Source organism: Nelumbo nucifera, chromosome 7 (genome assembly GCF_055504915.1).
Source record: "Nelumbo nucifera cultivar China Antique chromosome 7, China Antique-T2T, whole genome shotgun sequence".
In the NCBI taxonomy this organism is placed as follows: Eukaryota; Viridiplantae; Streptophyta; class Magnoliopsida; order Proteales; family Nelumbonaceae; genus Nelumbo; species Nelumbo nucifera.
Genome location: NC_142655.1, coordinates 38,142,653 through 38,159,142, shown reverse-complemented (window position 1 = coordinate 38,159,142; position 16,490 = coordinate 38,142,653). Strand labels below are relative to the sequence as shown.

General features: G+C 37.1%; 1 protein-coding gene across 1 annotated transcript in view; it reads right to left on the bottom strand.

Annotated features, from left to right (window-relative positions):
* LOC104587861 (NAD(P)-binding Rossmann-fold superfamily protein) overlaps window positions 1–8,275 on the bottom strand; it is a 32,095-nt gene extending 23,820 nt beyond the window's left edge. Inside the window, exons 1-2 of the mRNA XM_010245613.3 lie at window positions 7,843–8,275; window positions 2,646–2,798 (exon numbers count right to left, since the gene is read on the bottom strand). Of these exons, the coding sequence (XP_010243915.1) occupies window positions 2,646–2,798; window positions 7,843–7,983 (294 nt within the window). The 5' untranslated portion in view covers window positions 7,984–8,275. The remainder of the gene's footprint in view (window positions 1–2,645; window positions 2,799–7,842) is intronic.
* Window positions 8,276–16,490: the final 8,215 nt, after the last annotated feature.

The following is a 16,490-nucleotide window of genomic DNA, read 5'->3' as shown; positions in this document are numbered from 1 at the left end:
GACCCAATGTTCAAAATTTCGATATAATACACTCCATACCAGGCATATCGTATCGTATCAGCAAGGTTTCGATACACCCACTGTTGTCAAGGCGACGCTTAGGTGACAAGGCATCCTTGGAGGCTGGCCTCGCCTAATCGCCAAGTAGTTTTCTATAGCATGTAAAAAACTTTTATATTCTTAATTTTTTGAGGTTATAATTATAAAATAGACATTTTTAAACTAAAATATTCATTTGTATGTTTATATACTAATTTCTTTTTATTATTTTCTTATTTGTTAGGGTTTAATCAACACAAACATTGCTAACTGTTGTATTGAACCCTTAAAAACTTAAAAACTTGATCCAATAAGTAAGGAAGAACTTAAAATTTTGTCTAATCAACACATTTTCTTCTTCTTCTTCTTCTTCTACTACTACTACTACTACTACTATACTTTTTCTTTTCTTCTTTTCCTATAACAAAAATAAGGGTTCAGCCTCTATATTATTTGAATTTTCTTTTCCTTCTTCTTTTTCTTCTCATGAATATGTTGATTTTCTATACTTTAACATGAACTCTATACTTTTGTTAAGAAAATTATGAATAATTATTAAGGAAGTATGGTTATGGTACCTAGGGAACTACCCTAGGATCTATGTTTTCTACATAAAAGAATCCATTGCCTAGGAACCTGCCTACCTTGCCTTGGTGCCTTGAAAACTATGGATACACCTATTTAAAGGTGTTTTTAGGAACCTATCTATTTTATTTATTAAATAATATAAAATATTTATAAAATAAAATTATGAAAAAAGCTAAAAAAATAAAAAGCGCATTGTATAAAGCACCGTACACCTCTACTGTTACACAAAGGTGTATCAATACTTTGAACCATGGTCAGACCAATACCAGAAAAAGCGGAGGAAATATCCCAAGACATGAGTTGGTAAATCTTATCTTCAGATAAAGAACCTTGGGAATCAATCTTGAGAGCTAAACTAGAGGAAGGAGCATCAGATGATTCAGAAAAGGCCTGAAAAGCCTTATGTTGTCCTTTCTTAGGAGGTCTAGTCGGACATTCAACAATAATATGTCCTCGTTGTTTGTAGTAGGTGCAAAAATTTTTCTTATGGTGATATGCAAAATGCCCAAAATCTTCAAACTCATAATATTATACCTTCGAGAAGTCCTTCCCCTTTTGTTTGGTAGCCAAAAAGAATTGCATCTATGCCATGTTCTTTCTTATTATCAAGAGAGGACTGAGTAATAAGTTGAGTTTCCTCTCTTAATAACTCACCAAGGATCATGTCCGAGTCTGGTTCATTTTCCCTACTTAGTATGTTTCACCTTACTGTCTTATAATCAGAATGGAGATGCACCAAGAAGTGCATAGATTTTCTCTTAACAAATTGACTCTTCATTGCTTTCACAACAGTTAGAATATAGGTCCCCCAAATGAACCAGCTCATATTCAATCAGAAGATTCGCAAAGCCAGCATAATATTCTTGTATTCTTTTCTCACCTCAGGATAAAAAATATGTCCAGCTCAATCTGATATTGTCTAGACATATTCAACTACTGATAAACCTTCTCAAGGTATTTGAACATGCCATGTGTCTTAAGACCTCTCATTGGAATAGCAACATCAATAGTTACAGAGCCCAGAATCCCAGAGACAACTTGAGCATTCTCAATCTTCCACTACTTCAACCCGTTTACATCACTAGCATCGGGCATATTGTAGAACCAACAATATAGCCCCACAACTCATTTCCTTCAACAAAATACTGGAAGCGAAACTTCCATAGAGCATAGTTGCTTCCGTCAAACTCGACTGGTATAATTTCAGCTTTCTCAGGTCCCATAATCAATAGATAACAGATGAAATCCAATAGAACAAGCAGTTTGAGTACCAAGATTAATCAAAAGACAGAAAGGAAGGAGAGAAAACTCTTACAATCAACAACAAACTGTTCAAACATGCAGGAACACTTGAAACTGAGGAAACAGTCCAAAAAAGGAACAAAAAACTTATTGCCACCCAAGAGAGTAGATCAGAACTCCTTCAATACTTGTTCAAACTCGATGAAGTTTCACTTTGAATAGATTTCTGTCAAGAGAGATCTGATAAGATTTCTCTTGTTGAAATTGTAGAACTGAGAAAACAAATCTTAGGGTTGATCAAAACAACCCTAACACTAACCGTAGAGTCAAGAAAACAGCAGATCTTGAGAGACTAATGAACAAAAAGATATCATAGAGCAAACTGCTCTGATACCATGTCAGTTCAGGCAAGAGGAAGAGTGAAAGAGATGAAACATCAAAGAAGAGAGACTGTTCAGTTGGTCTGTCTTGATCAATCCAACCCAGAAATGTTGTATTTATATTAAATAGTAAATGGACAGGATTGTCCTTCAAAAGAGGTAAAATATAGGAATGTACAAATCAGAACTATAGAGTACATGCCCAAAAATATACATACAAGGAGTAAAATGACAAAACTACCCCTCTTCTCTACAATATCAAGACTTGCATAAACTAATATTGTTAAGAAGCTGAATTTAATGGAAAATAAAACTAAGATCATGTTTTGCCTTCAACCTTTCATGGCATAGCAGAGAAAAGGTTTGAAGTGTTCAGAAGGAAAAGCAGGGCATTGCCTCTATGGTGTTTTCATTTGTGACATCCAACTCTAGTATGCTGAGGCGTTCCTCAAACTTCCTTTTCAACTCCAATAGTGCTGTTGCTCCATCAGGGTTCCGACACGTAGCAATAACATGCCCTTTATTATTTTTCTCCAGTAACTGCCTAACCTGAGAAGCAATAAGCATGTTAAAAAACTATGTCAGAGGAGTATTAACATAAATAGGGCTAATCAACTAAAAAATTCAAGGTATATCTAGCAGATGTCAGAAAAAAATGACAGAAAAATACTATAATTACTTTAAGCTACAAAATAGTGTAGTAATAGGGAACACCACCAAATCATGAAGCACACTGATTTTACACATGTTAAATCAGAAAAACAATGAAAATGCATTACATGAAGCACCTCATATGTGTCAAGAATGACTACTTAAGCAAGTATATGCATGCGAACATACATAAATACTTGGTTAAAAGACCTTTTTCCTACCTTTATCAGGCTATGATAACTAAGAAAGTACTTCCCCCCTTTTTTTTTGATAAGCTAAGAAAGTATTTCCCTTTTCTTGATGTTTATTGACAGAACTCTAACTTTGCCAATTTATTGTCCACTTTTTCTCACTGTTTAAGGATCTAGCAAAGGTAATAAAGAGGTTTGAAAATTTTCACTTGAGACTCACTAGTCACTACCAAGGGAGATAGTTTTGGCTTAGTGCAGGGGTGGAGGCTTCGGAAAGAGAACACAGTGGTAACACATCTGCAGTTTGCAGATGATATCGTTATCTTTTTGTAAGGACATTGGTGAGGAAGGACTGAAAAAATTCAGAGGTTTATAAAGTGCTTTGAAAAGATTTCAAATTTGAGAGCCAATCTGGAGAAGAGCAGCATCATGGGGTAAATATAGAAGAGGCAGTGCTAGAAAGGTATGCTGAGGAATTAAGGTGCATGACCTTGATTAAGGCAATCCTAAGTCCTTGAGTTTCCGGAACCCGACTGTGGATCATTTCACTAAAAAATTATCAACATGGATAAAGAAAATTATAATTCTTTATGGGGATGGATCACCTTGATTAAGGCAATGCACACCAACCTGCCAATTTACTACCTCTCAATGTTTAAAATCCTAGTTCTGGTTGCATAGAGGCTAGAAATATCGATGAGGGATTTTCTATTGGAGTCTAGATCTTCTAAGAAGGACGGAATATTTAACAAATTGGGATTTAGTGTACAATAGTAGGGAGGGGATTTGGGTATTGTTGGAAGCTAGTAATTAAAAATAATGCATTATTGGGCAAACAGTTGTGGAGTTATCAAGAGTATTCATGGTTTAGTGACTGATGGATGGGATGCAGGGTTGGCTGCTTAATATATTCATGCAGCTCCTTCAAAAGGTATTTTTTTCTATTCTTGCTGATTTCTTTTGCAATGGCCACAAGTGTTGATCTCCTATGGAAAACTTCTGAACAGAAAGCACTGATTTTTGAAGGAATAGGAGCATACCAGACTTCCTTCACAGGAAAGGACCCAGAGAGGGGAGTGACCTTGACCAACATATCAAAAGAAGAGCCACAAGGAAAAAAACAGCAAAGTTAGGGACCCAAATACGTTTATCCCCAATTGGGTTATCAAGAACCACCCCATCTAGAAAATTCAAAAGTCTTGAAGCAAGAACAAATTTAGACTCTCTTAGATTTCACTTAAGACCCAAATTCCAATCAAAACCATGGGGCAAAGAAGAAGAAGTACAAACTCAGAGATGGGTTTATTTTTAAGATTGAGAGGGTATAAAGAGAAGGAAACACTTCTTTCAACATGGACTCCCCAAATCCAAAGATCTCAGAATTTAGTCTTGTTACTAGAAGAGAGGTCAAACCTGATGTGATTAAGAAACAGGGGAAGAGTACAATGTATGGCCTTCCAAGAAGAGGCTAGAGTAGCTCTACGCAGAACACTAGCATCCCAGCCATTCTCTGAGAGCCCATGTAAGCTCACCACAGCTTTTCAATCTCCCTCGGAAACCTCCAAAACAATTTCCCAAGTAGAGCTAAATCCTTCTTGTTAATGCTACCTATTCTCAAACACCCAACGCGTTATCTTAAAAATTAAATGCCTATTTCTACTCTTGATGGCTAGTCTCCTTTTCCATTTTGTTCCCCACTTCATCTCTATTCCATTTTCTTCCTAGGGTATTTGGATGTATTTGTTTTGTTCAACATCTAGGGCCAAGGACTGACAAGTTGGACTTATGATCCATTAAATGTGTCTTTCTTGTCTATTTTAGGAACTAGATAGGATATAAGTGTTATAGTTCTGTCTTAATGAAATCATTTGTACGCCTTGATGTTACTTTAATGATGGTGCTGATTTTTCTAGTACATTGTTAATGCTCCTTTTATTCCTATGGAGTTTGATGCTACAATAGGTCCATTCCATACACCACATTTTGTGAAGTAAAACAAATGTATACACATAGAAAGGGTCGTGCTCTTCCCAATTTTTCTTCCCCATTGCTAGATTCATCTCCTATTTGTAATATAGACCACCCATTACCCAATTGCTTGTTAGAAAGTAGGAGATCTTGTACTACACATCCTATCTCTAGCCTCAATACATAGAAATTCTATTTCAACCTTCCTTCTCCCCACCAAGAAAAGGGGAAGATTTTGTGGATATTCACAAAAGCAACCATCCAATGGATGATATGCAAAGAGAAAAATGCCAGGATTGTTTTAGACAAATATCAATCCAAAGAGTCATCCATTCAGTAATAACCTAGAAGAATTCTCTATATAGTAAAAGGATGAAATCCTTAGAGGGCGGTAAGTGATAACAAATCCTATAAAAGAGATAAGCCATCAGTTCATTGGTTCCCTACCACCTTCAATAATGATAAAATTGAACTTTGATGGGTGCAACCTAGGCAACTCAGGGCCTTCAGATATGGGAGGTGCTTTCAGAAATCAATAAAGAGAAATTTGTTGGCTTGTGCTGGTCCAATTGAGGTTGATAACTCCATAAGTGCTGAATTACAAACACCGCTTCAAGGGCTAAACATTGGGAAGGGAGATGGATTATAGAAGAGGAATAGGTGGTTATAAATTGGCCAAAAGGAGATAAGACCATTGCAGTTCAGAAATCAAATCAAAGAAGCAAAATCTATAGTGAACACCTTGGGAGCTAATTGTAATTGGACTCTTAGAGCAGCGAACTCAATTTCAGACTCCCTAGCATGGAAAGGAGAAAATAGGCAGACATTAATTTGGGGTGAGTATCCTTTGGAGTGAAATCTTCATTTAATATAAACTCTGTATGGAGTAGGGTTACAACACTGAGATGTTTTCTGTACAGATGTAGGGATACATTCCTTGTATATCCAGATATATCTACTGTTTGCTTTATGGGTATACCCCTTAAACCTCCCCTAGGTTGTCTCAAAAGGCCTTAAACCTCCCACAAACTTTAATCTGCCCTTACACCTCCCCAGACTTTTGGGGACAAAGGGACTTATAGATCCCTCTGTTAGTGTGATGTTAAGAACCTAACAGAAATTGCTATATCATGGTATTTGATGACAGAAATACCCCTAAGAGAAACTTTTACCTCTTCCTTAATGAAAGAAATGAGACTACAGTGAAGACAAAGAAAATCTCTGTTTTGGCCATGGAAAACCTCCTGAACACCCCTTGCAGTTTCTAAGAAACTCTTTTGGACCCTTCTAGTGTTGGCTATTGCCTATGTTAAAATCAAGCTTAACTCCTTCATAATGTGAAATCTATTCATATTAAAATCTTAAAATGCAAGTAATGAAATGCAGGTATTACATTGATTATAAAAAAAATGCAGGTATTACAATCTTGGAAACAAGTAGCAAAATGCAAGACAGGAACCCATTTGATCCACTATTGCCTATTACTGATGATGTGGAATCCTTAAGGAGGAAGTTCTTTCCACTTCCCCTTGCTAACGAGCAAAACATTATGGCTCATGCTCTGAAACTTCTATGAGAGACTGAATCAGAGCTTAATTGAGTAGGGTATTCAAAAATATGTAACGGGAATGCCCTATTCAATTAATCTTTTGGAATATTTATTTATTTATTTCCTCTTTGTTTTCCAGGTGGGGAAGTAGGTGGTTTGGATGGGTTTGGTATTCTATTGTTGGTTCAACTGGGCTCGTGAAATTGTAAGGGAATGCTAAGGTTTGCAGATAGCTGGTAAAGCTGATTAGGTAGTCAGACCAACCACTTTCATTGTTCCATGTTCAATGACCCAACTTGGCACTTGTAATTGCTCACATGAGAAAGGCATTTTTGTGCAACCATCTTTTTCCCCAGCAAATCTGTTGCATAATCTTACTCAGACTGGTTTTGAAAAGCATAAAAGCTAGCATAGAGAGAACCAGCTTTGAAAGAAGAAAACTAAAAAAGAGGAAAAAGTGGAGAGAGAGAGAGAGAGAGAGAGAGAGATTGAGAGAGAGAAAGAGAGGGAGAGGAGGAGGAGGGCTGGAGCTCAGTGCTCTGTGGTTCGGTGGCCTGTGTTCAAACAGGGAAGATGATGAATAGTGTCTTTCTAAGGCAAAATGGTCATTCATACTCTTTGTCCACCTAAAAGTAATGGAAGGGATCTATAAGTTCCTTTATCCCCAAAGGTCAGGTGAGGTTTAAGGGCACTTTCTATGTTATTAGGTATCAGAGAACCTACAGACTACAAAATCAACTCAAAACAAACAAACTCGATATGCATAAATCAAGAACCGACAAAGTAATTATCCCAACCTCATTATACGGTTAAATTGTAGGAAATCTGCAATGGGAATGCACAAAGCATCAAACTGAGTCAATTCTAGAGAGGGCAATCAGAAAGAACACCATTAAATCAACCCACCCCCCCCCCCACACACACACAAAGGAGAAAAAACGGAATATTTAAAATCAAGAACCCACTACCAAGTTTCCCAATCTCATTACAAAAATAAGGTTAATGCTTAACTCAAAGAATTAGAACAATGAAACTATCTAACAAGCTAAATTAAAATGCCCAACAAAATCTGCAATTAACCATAACCATAACTCTCCGAAACAAGTAAACAAAATAACATATATATATATAAGAATGTTAACCAGATAATGGCAAACCAATTACCGATTTTGTACAACAAACAATATAACTAGAAGTTCAGTTAAAATGTGGAATTATAAAAAGAAAATCTCACAAATTCAAATCCAATTCCTCTCGAAGCCCCCTGCACCATAGAAACTCCACCTTCCCATTTCAAAGTAGAACTACAGAAAGAAGCTCTACGGATTGATCTCAGAGGAGTCGCCACGGCGGTGCGCAGCATAAAGAGCTTCATACCTTATCCTCCACTCACAAGTGAACAAAAAAACAGGCTCTCTTTTAGACCTGGGCAGCTCCAAATACATGTAATGATCAAAAGTACAAACTTCAGAACCGCAAAAGAGACGTAAAGTTTTGATCTTTAAACGTCCCAACCACCAGAGCAATAGCCATAAATGGAGCTTGGAAAATCTCATGCTTAACGAGGATTATTGTTTTTTTTATTTATTTTTAGATAAAACAGAAACCAAACTTTTTTCACGCCCCCAAATCAAAATGAGATCCTTCGGGAGATTACAAGGATTACAAGAATCGGTCCGTTAAGGGAAGTAAAAGCTCTCGCCTTGTAAGCATTTTGAAATGATATTTGTAATGTTGCAAAGGAAAGGACAATCCTCTAGGGAAACAAGGGGCAGAAAGGGATTCACTGTTTTGGATTAAGCTGTAATTATAGTGTTTTTTCTTTATTTTTTTCCTTTGTTTGAGGTTCTTTGCTGCTCTTGGAAGATAAGTGTGTTTGTCTTCCTCTTGTAAGTCTTCTATTGATGATTTAATGAAAGTGTTATTGATCTTAAAAAAAAAAAAAGACAATCCTTTAGGCAATGAATGGCTAGGTCCGAATCCCCTTTGATGAATGGCTAGGTTCGAATCGGCCCATTTGGTTTGCCGATTGAGCCTCTAATTCACCCCAAACATCTGATCAGATCCTTCTAATTTTTCTGAAACACCCAAAAACCTAGAAAGCCCAAATTTTACCCCGAAAGCCCTTAGATCCACCGTTAAATCTGCTTGATACCTATTCGATGACCCCGATCGACCCTCACTTACACCTCAACCAGTAGATCAAACACAACCATCAGACCTAGGACATCCTAAAACACCTACCCATGAAATGTGAACTCCAGATACCTTCGTTCACCCGTCCATCACACAAAGATTCCATTTCGACCATTCTCGCACCCACATCCCATATCCACTTGATCCGAATACATCTAGACCAAACAAACTTTTCCAATCACTCCAAAATACCAAAAAAAAAACCCTACATATGAAATTTCAGCCCAAAACACCTTCATTTACCTTAGATTACACAAAGATTCCATTTCGAGGTTCCAAATTGATTAGATTCTAAATTTGCTCGATCCGGGCCTAGTTGGCTCAATCTAATTTTACCGATCATCTCAAACTACCCAAAAACCCCACTTAGAGAAATTTCACACAAATATTCCATTTTGAGCCTCCATATTAACCGAATTGAACCCTTTCCAAATCCGCCCAATCCAAGCCCAGTTGGGCTAATCTAGCCCCACCTATCAACTCAGAATGCCTAAAAACCCCATCCTACAAAATTTTGGCCAAAATTTCCCTCGTTAACCCTTCCATCCTCTAAAAAGATTCCATTTCGGTAAATCCTGTTAGCCCTCACACACAGAGCCCCCATCTACAGTTAGATCCATCTCAACCCTCCATTTTCTGACCCAAAATCCCCACCATTCATCCAAAAAACCTCGATTTGACCACCCAGACCCGGTTTGACTCAATTCTCCCAAAATTACAAAAATACCCCGAGTTTCCAAAAATTACAAAATTGCCCTTGTACCCTAATATTTAACCATACCTTTCTTCTTCATTCGACAGAATACACTGTTCATACTCTTCCCCCGTTCGAACACAAACACAAGCGACGACGGCAAACCAGAATACACTGTAAATGGAAATTGGAGGCATAGGACTAGGCCAAAGTTTTATATCCAATAATAATTTCCTAATCCATTCAGCCTCTTTTTTCCAACAGCTGCTAAGGCTATGAATTCGGATTTCATGGTCGAGTGAGATATACAAGTTTGTTTCTTGGATGCCCAAGAGATCGCACCCCTACCAAGGACGAAAATCCATCCAGAGGTGGACTTGTTATCTCCATTACCGGTAATCCAACTTGCATCAGTGTACCCTTCTAGTACAACTGGATAATCACAGTAAAACAAGCCAAGTTCCAAGGTTCTCTTGAGATACCCAAGAACTCTCCCAATTGCCTTCTAGTGCTCTGCACCGGGATTACTTGTAAACCGACTGAGTTTACTTATTGCAAATGCAATATCAGGTCTGGTACAAAGCATAACATACATCAAACTTCCTACTGCACTAGCATATTCAAGTTGTGCAATTGCTCTACTAATGTTTTCTACTAGCTTTATACTATAATCATATGGCGTGCTATATTCTTTAAATTCTAAATGCTTAAATTTCTCAAGTACTTTCTCGATATAATGTGATTGGCTTAATGCATAGCCCCTATTATGCTTTTTAACTTTTATTCCCAAGATGGTATCTACTTCTCCTAAATCTTTCATCTTGAAGACAAAGGATAAGTAGTTTTTAGTTTCATTTATGCCAACCATATTTGTACCCACAATAAGCATATCATCAACATAAAGACATACAATTACTCCACAATTTTTAGTGAATTTTGAGTAGATGCATCTATCAGCACTATTATGTTTAAAACCAAAAGCTAGAATGCAAGAATCAAATTTCTCATGCCACTGTTTAGGTGCTTGTTTTAATCCATATAGTGATTTAACCAGTTTACAGACTTTCTTCTCATTTCCAAGAAGAACAAATCCTTCTGGTTGTTCTATATAAACCTCTTCATTTAAATCACCATTTAAGAAAGCAGTTTTAACATCTATTTGGTGAATAGATAAGTGATAAATGGATGCTAATGCTATGAATGTTCTAATAGAAGTTGTTCTAACCACTGGTGTATAGGTGTCAAAGTAATCAATCCTTTCCTTTTGACTAAACCCTTTGGCTACCAATCTAGCCTTAAAAGTTTGTACAGTTCCATCAGTGTTGTATATTCTTCTAAACACCCATTTACATTTTATTGGTTTTGATCCTAGAGGCAAGTCTACTAGTACCCATGTGTTATTTGACATTATTGAATCAATTTCATCATTTATAGCTTCCTTCCAAAAGGCAGCATCTCTAGAGGTCATGGCCTCACTGTAGGTTTTTGGATCATTTTCAATGTTCAGGACAATGGGTATCTTATTTAAAATCTTCTCTCTACCAGCCTCAACCAAAAATACAATTGGTTTCTCTGTTCTTTGTCTTTGACTTTTTCTAGTTCCTATTGTAGGTGCTACAGTTGTGTCATTTCTTCTTTCATTCTCATTATTATCAATAGGTATTGAGATCTGAGTTTCTCTTTCAGGTTCTCTGTCATTTCCTGTGGATTCATTTTCTGTAGATTCAGAACACAATTTATTTTCAAAGAATTCAACATGTCTAGTTTCAATTATTATGTTGGACTCTAAGTCTAGAAGCCTATAGGCCTTGCTATGTTCTGCATATCCAACAAACATACTTCTCTTAGCTCTAAGTCCTAACTTGGTTCTTTTAGGATCTGAAACTCTATAATATGCTAAGCACCCCCACACTTTTAGATTTTATTTTCAAAGAATTCAACATGTCTAGTTTCAATTATTATGTTGGACTCTAAGTCTAGAAGCCTATAGGCCTTGCTATGTTCTGCATATCCAACAAACATACTTCTCTTAGCTCTAAGTCCTAATTTGGTTCTTTTAGGATCTGAAACTCTATAATATGCTAAGCACCCCCACACTTTTAGATATGCTAAATTAGGCTTTCTTCCTATCCATAATTCATATGGGCATTTGTTATTAACTCTAGAAACAATTCTGTTATGTAAATGGCAGGCTGTTAGGAGTGCTTCCCTCCACAAGTTTAAGGGTCCATTAGCTTTTAACAAAATGCGGTTTATCATTTCTGTAAGTGTTCTATTTTTTCTTTCGGCCAGGCCATTCTATTGAGGGGTATAAGGAACAGAACACTGATGTATTATTCCAAATTCTTCACAGAAAGAATTAAACTCATTTTTAAAGTATTCAACACCCCTATCACTTCTAAGAATTTTATATTTCTTTTCTAGTTGATTTTCAACTTCCGTCTTGTACAGTTTAAACATGTCTTCTGTTGAGGGGTATAAGGAGCAGAACACTGATGTATTATTCCAAATTCTTCACAGAAAGAATTAAACTCATTTTTAAAGTATTCAGCACCCCTATCACTTCTAAGAATTTTATATTTCTTTTCTAGTTGATTTTCAACTTCAGTCTTGTACAGTTTAAACATGTCAAAGGCTTTATCCTTAGTTCTCATAAGGTAGACATAGGTATACCTAGAAAAGACATCTATAAATGTTATGAAGTATCTCTTACATCATCTAATTAATACACCATTGAATTCACAGATGTCAGAATGAATTAGTTCTAGAAGTTGAGAATTTCTCTCAACACTAGGGAAATGTTTCTTATCCATTTTAGATTTTACACATATCTCACATTTTTCAGTTGATTTATTACTATAAGCAATTATACCAAGTTTGCTCATGTTTTTTATGGATTTAAAATTCAAGTGTGCTAATATATCATGCCATAAAGAGAAAGAATCAACAATATAAGCAGAAATTTTTCCTTCATTAATACTTAATTTGAACATACCATTACAACCATATCCCTTTCCAACAAACATCCCATTCTTGGATATGATTAGTTTGTTGGATTCAAAGACAACTTTGAATCCCCTCTTACAGACAAGATTTATTGAAACTAAGTTCTTTCTAATGTTAGGAACATGGAGAACATTCAAGAGAGTCAGTGTCTTTTCAGAGGTGAAGTTCAACTCTACGCTGTCTCTTCCAACAACTTTGGCACATGTTTGGTTTCCCATCTGTACCTCCTGGCCATCAGTCACTTCTTCATATGTCTTGAACAAGGACTTGTCCTTGCAAACATGAACTGTGGCGCCTAAATCAAACCACCATCCAGAAGACGATTCTGCCATGTTGACTTCAGTAATCATAGCCACTAGATTGTCTTCTACCATGTTTGCAAACTTGGTTTCGTCTTTCCAATGTCGGCAGACTTGGGCGTAATGCCCATTCTTTTCACAAACATAGCAGGATTGACGGGTTGTCGAAGCCCTCAAAATTAATTCTAGTCCCACCTTACTATAAACTTGTAGTAATAGTGGTACCAGGTCGAATCCCACAGGGAGCCAGTAATTAATTTCTCAGCCGAATGTGCAATACAAAGAGTGGAAAATTTGAATAATTAAAATTCTAAAATAACAAAAGAGCAAATAGCAACTAACAAGGAATATTCAGTCTTACCAACTCTGATCCCAGGGTTCGAATTGAGTCAATTGGTCATCAATCATAGGTAAAAATCAGCAATCTTGCAATTCAAGCATTTAACCTTCGGATTTATTAGGATAGCCATAATAAACCTCATGTTTTCCTAATTTAGTTGACCAAACCCAACATTCGATCAACACTTATCATTGACCGACTGGGCACGGTAGCGTTCCATATTAATTAATGATAGCAATAACCTCCGTGAAAACAGTTAAACCAAAATAAAAATAATTGAGATAGCTGCAATTATCCAATCTTGTTCCGTTGATTCCCTTTAGGTTAAAACATGCCAATACATTGGTCAAAGGTTGTCACGAACAATTGACCCAAAAAGATATTAACTTAATTGCTACTTGTACCACTATTCGTGACAATTACAGATCATCGAATTATGGATAGCAGTAGGAAGATCAACATTAATTAATTTGTCAGACTAATCAATATTAACTTCCATAAGAACATGCACAAGAATCAATGAATACTTGAATTAAAAGCAAGATATTAAATTAAACACATAACCTCACGATGGCACAATCGAATCAACAATTCCCCTTGAATCAGAAAAGAAAAGCTCAGCCGCTCATAGTTGTCGTCTCCTTCTTGCTTTGCTTCCAAGATGGATGGACTGCTTGCTTGATTGATTGCTTGATTTCTTGATTGATGCCTAAAGCTGGTCCCCCCCCCCGCCCCCTTTATATGGCTTTAGGAGGAGGAGTTCTCTCCAACTCCTCTTAGGAGATTATCCTCAAAAATAGAAAGTCCTAATCAGTTTTGATCTAATCCTATCCTATCTCTTATCTAGTAATCTCTCTTATTTAGTAATCTCAATCCTCTTATCCTTCTAGAATTACATTTGAAATTTAAATCTGATGGGACTCTTTATTCTTGAATTCGAGTTGGATTTCTTTAATAAATTGGGCTGCTACAAGGCTCTTCTGCGAATTGGGCTTCAGCTATGGGCTAGGCTTTTCTATGAATTTGCTCCGACTTCGTGCCCAATTTTGACCTTGATTCAGACCGAATATGTTAAAACCCAGAACATTAAAGTTGGGGAGTTCTCCCTTATCTTTCCGGTGCATCTTGAATCATCCCAATCGGAGTCCGAGTTTGAGAGTTATGCCCAGATCACTGAATGGTGCCGAAACTGTGCAAAATCGTTCGATTAGCCTTGTTTTCCTCCTGTCGCCTTCTTGCTTGCCTTGAATCAAAATACAAGAGTAATGAGTCCAATTAAGTATTAATTAAGTAAAAAAGACTGAATATTGAGGGATAAAAATATGATAATTTTTATTCTCATCAAGGATCCTTTCTTATTGTTGCTCTTCTTGAAGTTCCCATCATTCTTCTTTACTTGTAATGCATGGTTAGTCTTCTTTGATCCGTTTTCCACAAAATTGACCTTAGAGTTCAGCATAATGACCAGGGTCTTATCCCTACTGTCTCTAATCCAAGACTCTTCTTAAATACGAAGGTGTTGCTGAATTTTCTCCAAGGTAAGTTCTTCAGCCTTGTGTAGAAGCTTCTTCCTGTAATCCTTCCAAGAGGGTGGAAGTTTGGCAATGATTGCTCCCACTTGGAAAGATTCAGGAAGGATGATGTCAAAGGATCAAATTTTGTTGACTATCACCTGTAGTTCATGAACTTGCTCCAGTATGGGTTTATGGTCATTCATGGTGAAGTCAAAGTATTCTGCAATAAGATACTTTTTCGTACTTGCTTCTTGCACCTTGTATTTGAATTCCAGGGCCTTCCATATTTCTTTTGGAGATGTAAGTTCCTTATACAAGTTGTAGAGCCAGTCTGATAAGGCATTCAGTATGTGTCCTCGGCACAGAAGTGATTCCTCTTCTCGTTTTGCTCTTTCCTTCTTTAGTTTTTCCGAGTCTTTGTCAGTGGGTTCAGGAAGTGATTGCAGATTCGGGTCCAACAGATAGTATAGTTTTAGTGTGGTCAGAAAGAATATCATCTTGTCTTGCCATCGACTGAAGTTTGCTCCACTGAATTGGTCTAGTCAAACAAGATCTTGGTTCATCATCTTGATCGAAGTCATGCTTCCTTCTGCCTCCATTGCAGAATAATGTTCATTAGTTGTTGGGAAAATGGGGTCACTTTAACTTTGGAAAAGAAGCTTTGAGACGCGTCTGAAGACACTATCTTTAGAACGTTATTTGCCCCCACTCAGTTTCACCGAGTTTGTTGTTGGGTTACAGGCAAATCCGTTCCTAGGATACAATAGATCCTTGGGCGAGAATCTACAACCAACAAAGTTGAAGAATCTCCAAAGAAACCTTTTGTGAGACTATAGCAGACCGGACTGAGAGAGAGAGAGAGAGAGAAAGTGGATTTCAAAATTGTGTGTTTTTGGAGCCTGATTCATGCTCCTTAAATAGTTTATGAAGAGGTATGAAGAAAAGGTAGGTGTTGGTTCAGAGAAGGTACCTTGAACAGTCACAATTTCAAACATTGTGACTATTTAAAAAGTAGTTGACAGTTAATGGCTGTTAACTTTGAATTGTGCCTCTTGATCACACCCGATCGAATCGTGACCATTGATCTCATCAACGGTGATCAACAGTCAGCAATGCACCAAAACCAAAGCTGCCCTTCGCGAGCCATGTGGGTGCGCGTGAAGTGCGAGCAAAGCGCCTCATTGCGTCGCACACACGTGTGCACATGCGTGCACGCGCGTTGCGCGGTATCAAACCCCCATACTCTCCTCTACTATTTCTAAGGAGTGTAAATCAACTCCTATTGAAATACTGAAAACAAAGCTTATAATTTTCCAATGTGGGACAAGTTCAAAACTGGGTTTTGTAAGAGAAAAGCTAATTTTTCAATCAAGTGTGCAGGTTCAATTTCTCATGTAATTGACCAATCAAACCCATTGGATTTAATCTCTTATGAGATTAAAATCCAACAGGTTCCAGCTAGCAACACCTAAATACATCCACCATTGTATCTGTGGACTATGGATACAATGGTGTAGCTCTAAAATTTGAATTAATTTTGAGGGCTAGCTTTACGGTGCTGTCAGAATTAATTAATTTATTCTTTAATTGAAGAGCTTAATTGAGCTGCTCCAGAGTACAAAATCAACAATAAAGCTCACATGGCTAGATAATCTAACATTTTCTAGCCAACCGGTGGGCCGCTTGCTGGCAGCCTGGCACAGAGCAACCAATCATCCGCTTTCCTTTTCAGCAAAGGATCCGACTACCGTGCCGACTATTTTGAGACAATTCGGAGATTTGTTATTAATAGATAGAGAAAAAAGGGATCAATAGAGAGAAAAAGGGACAATA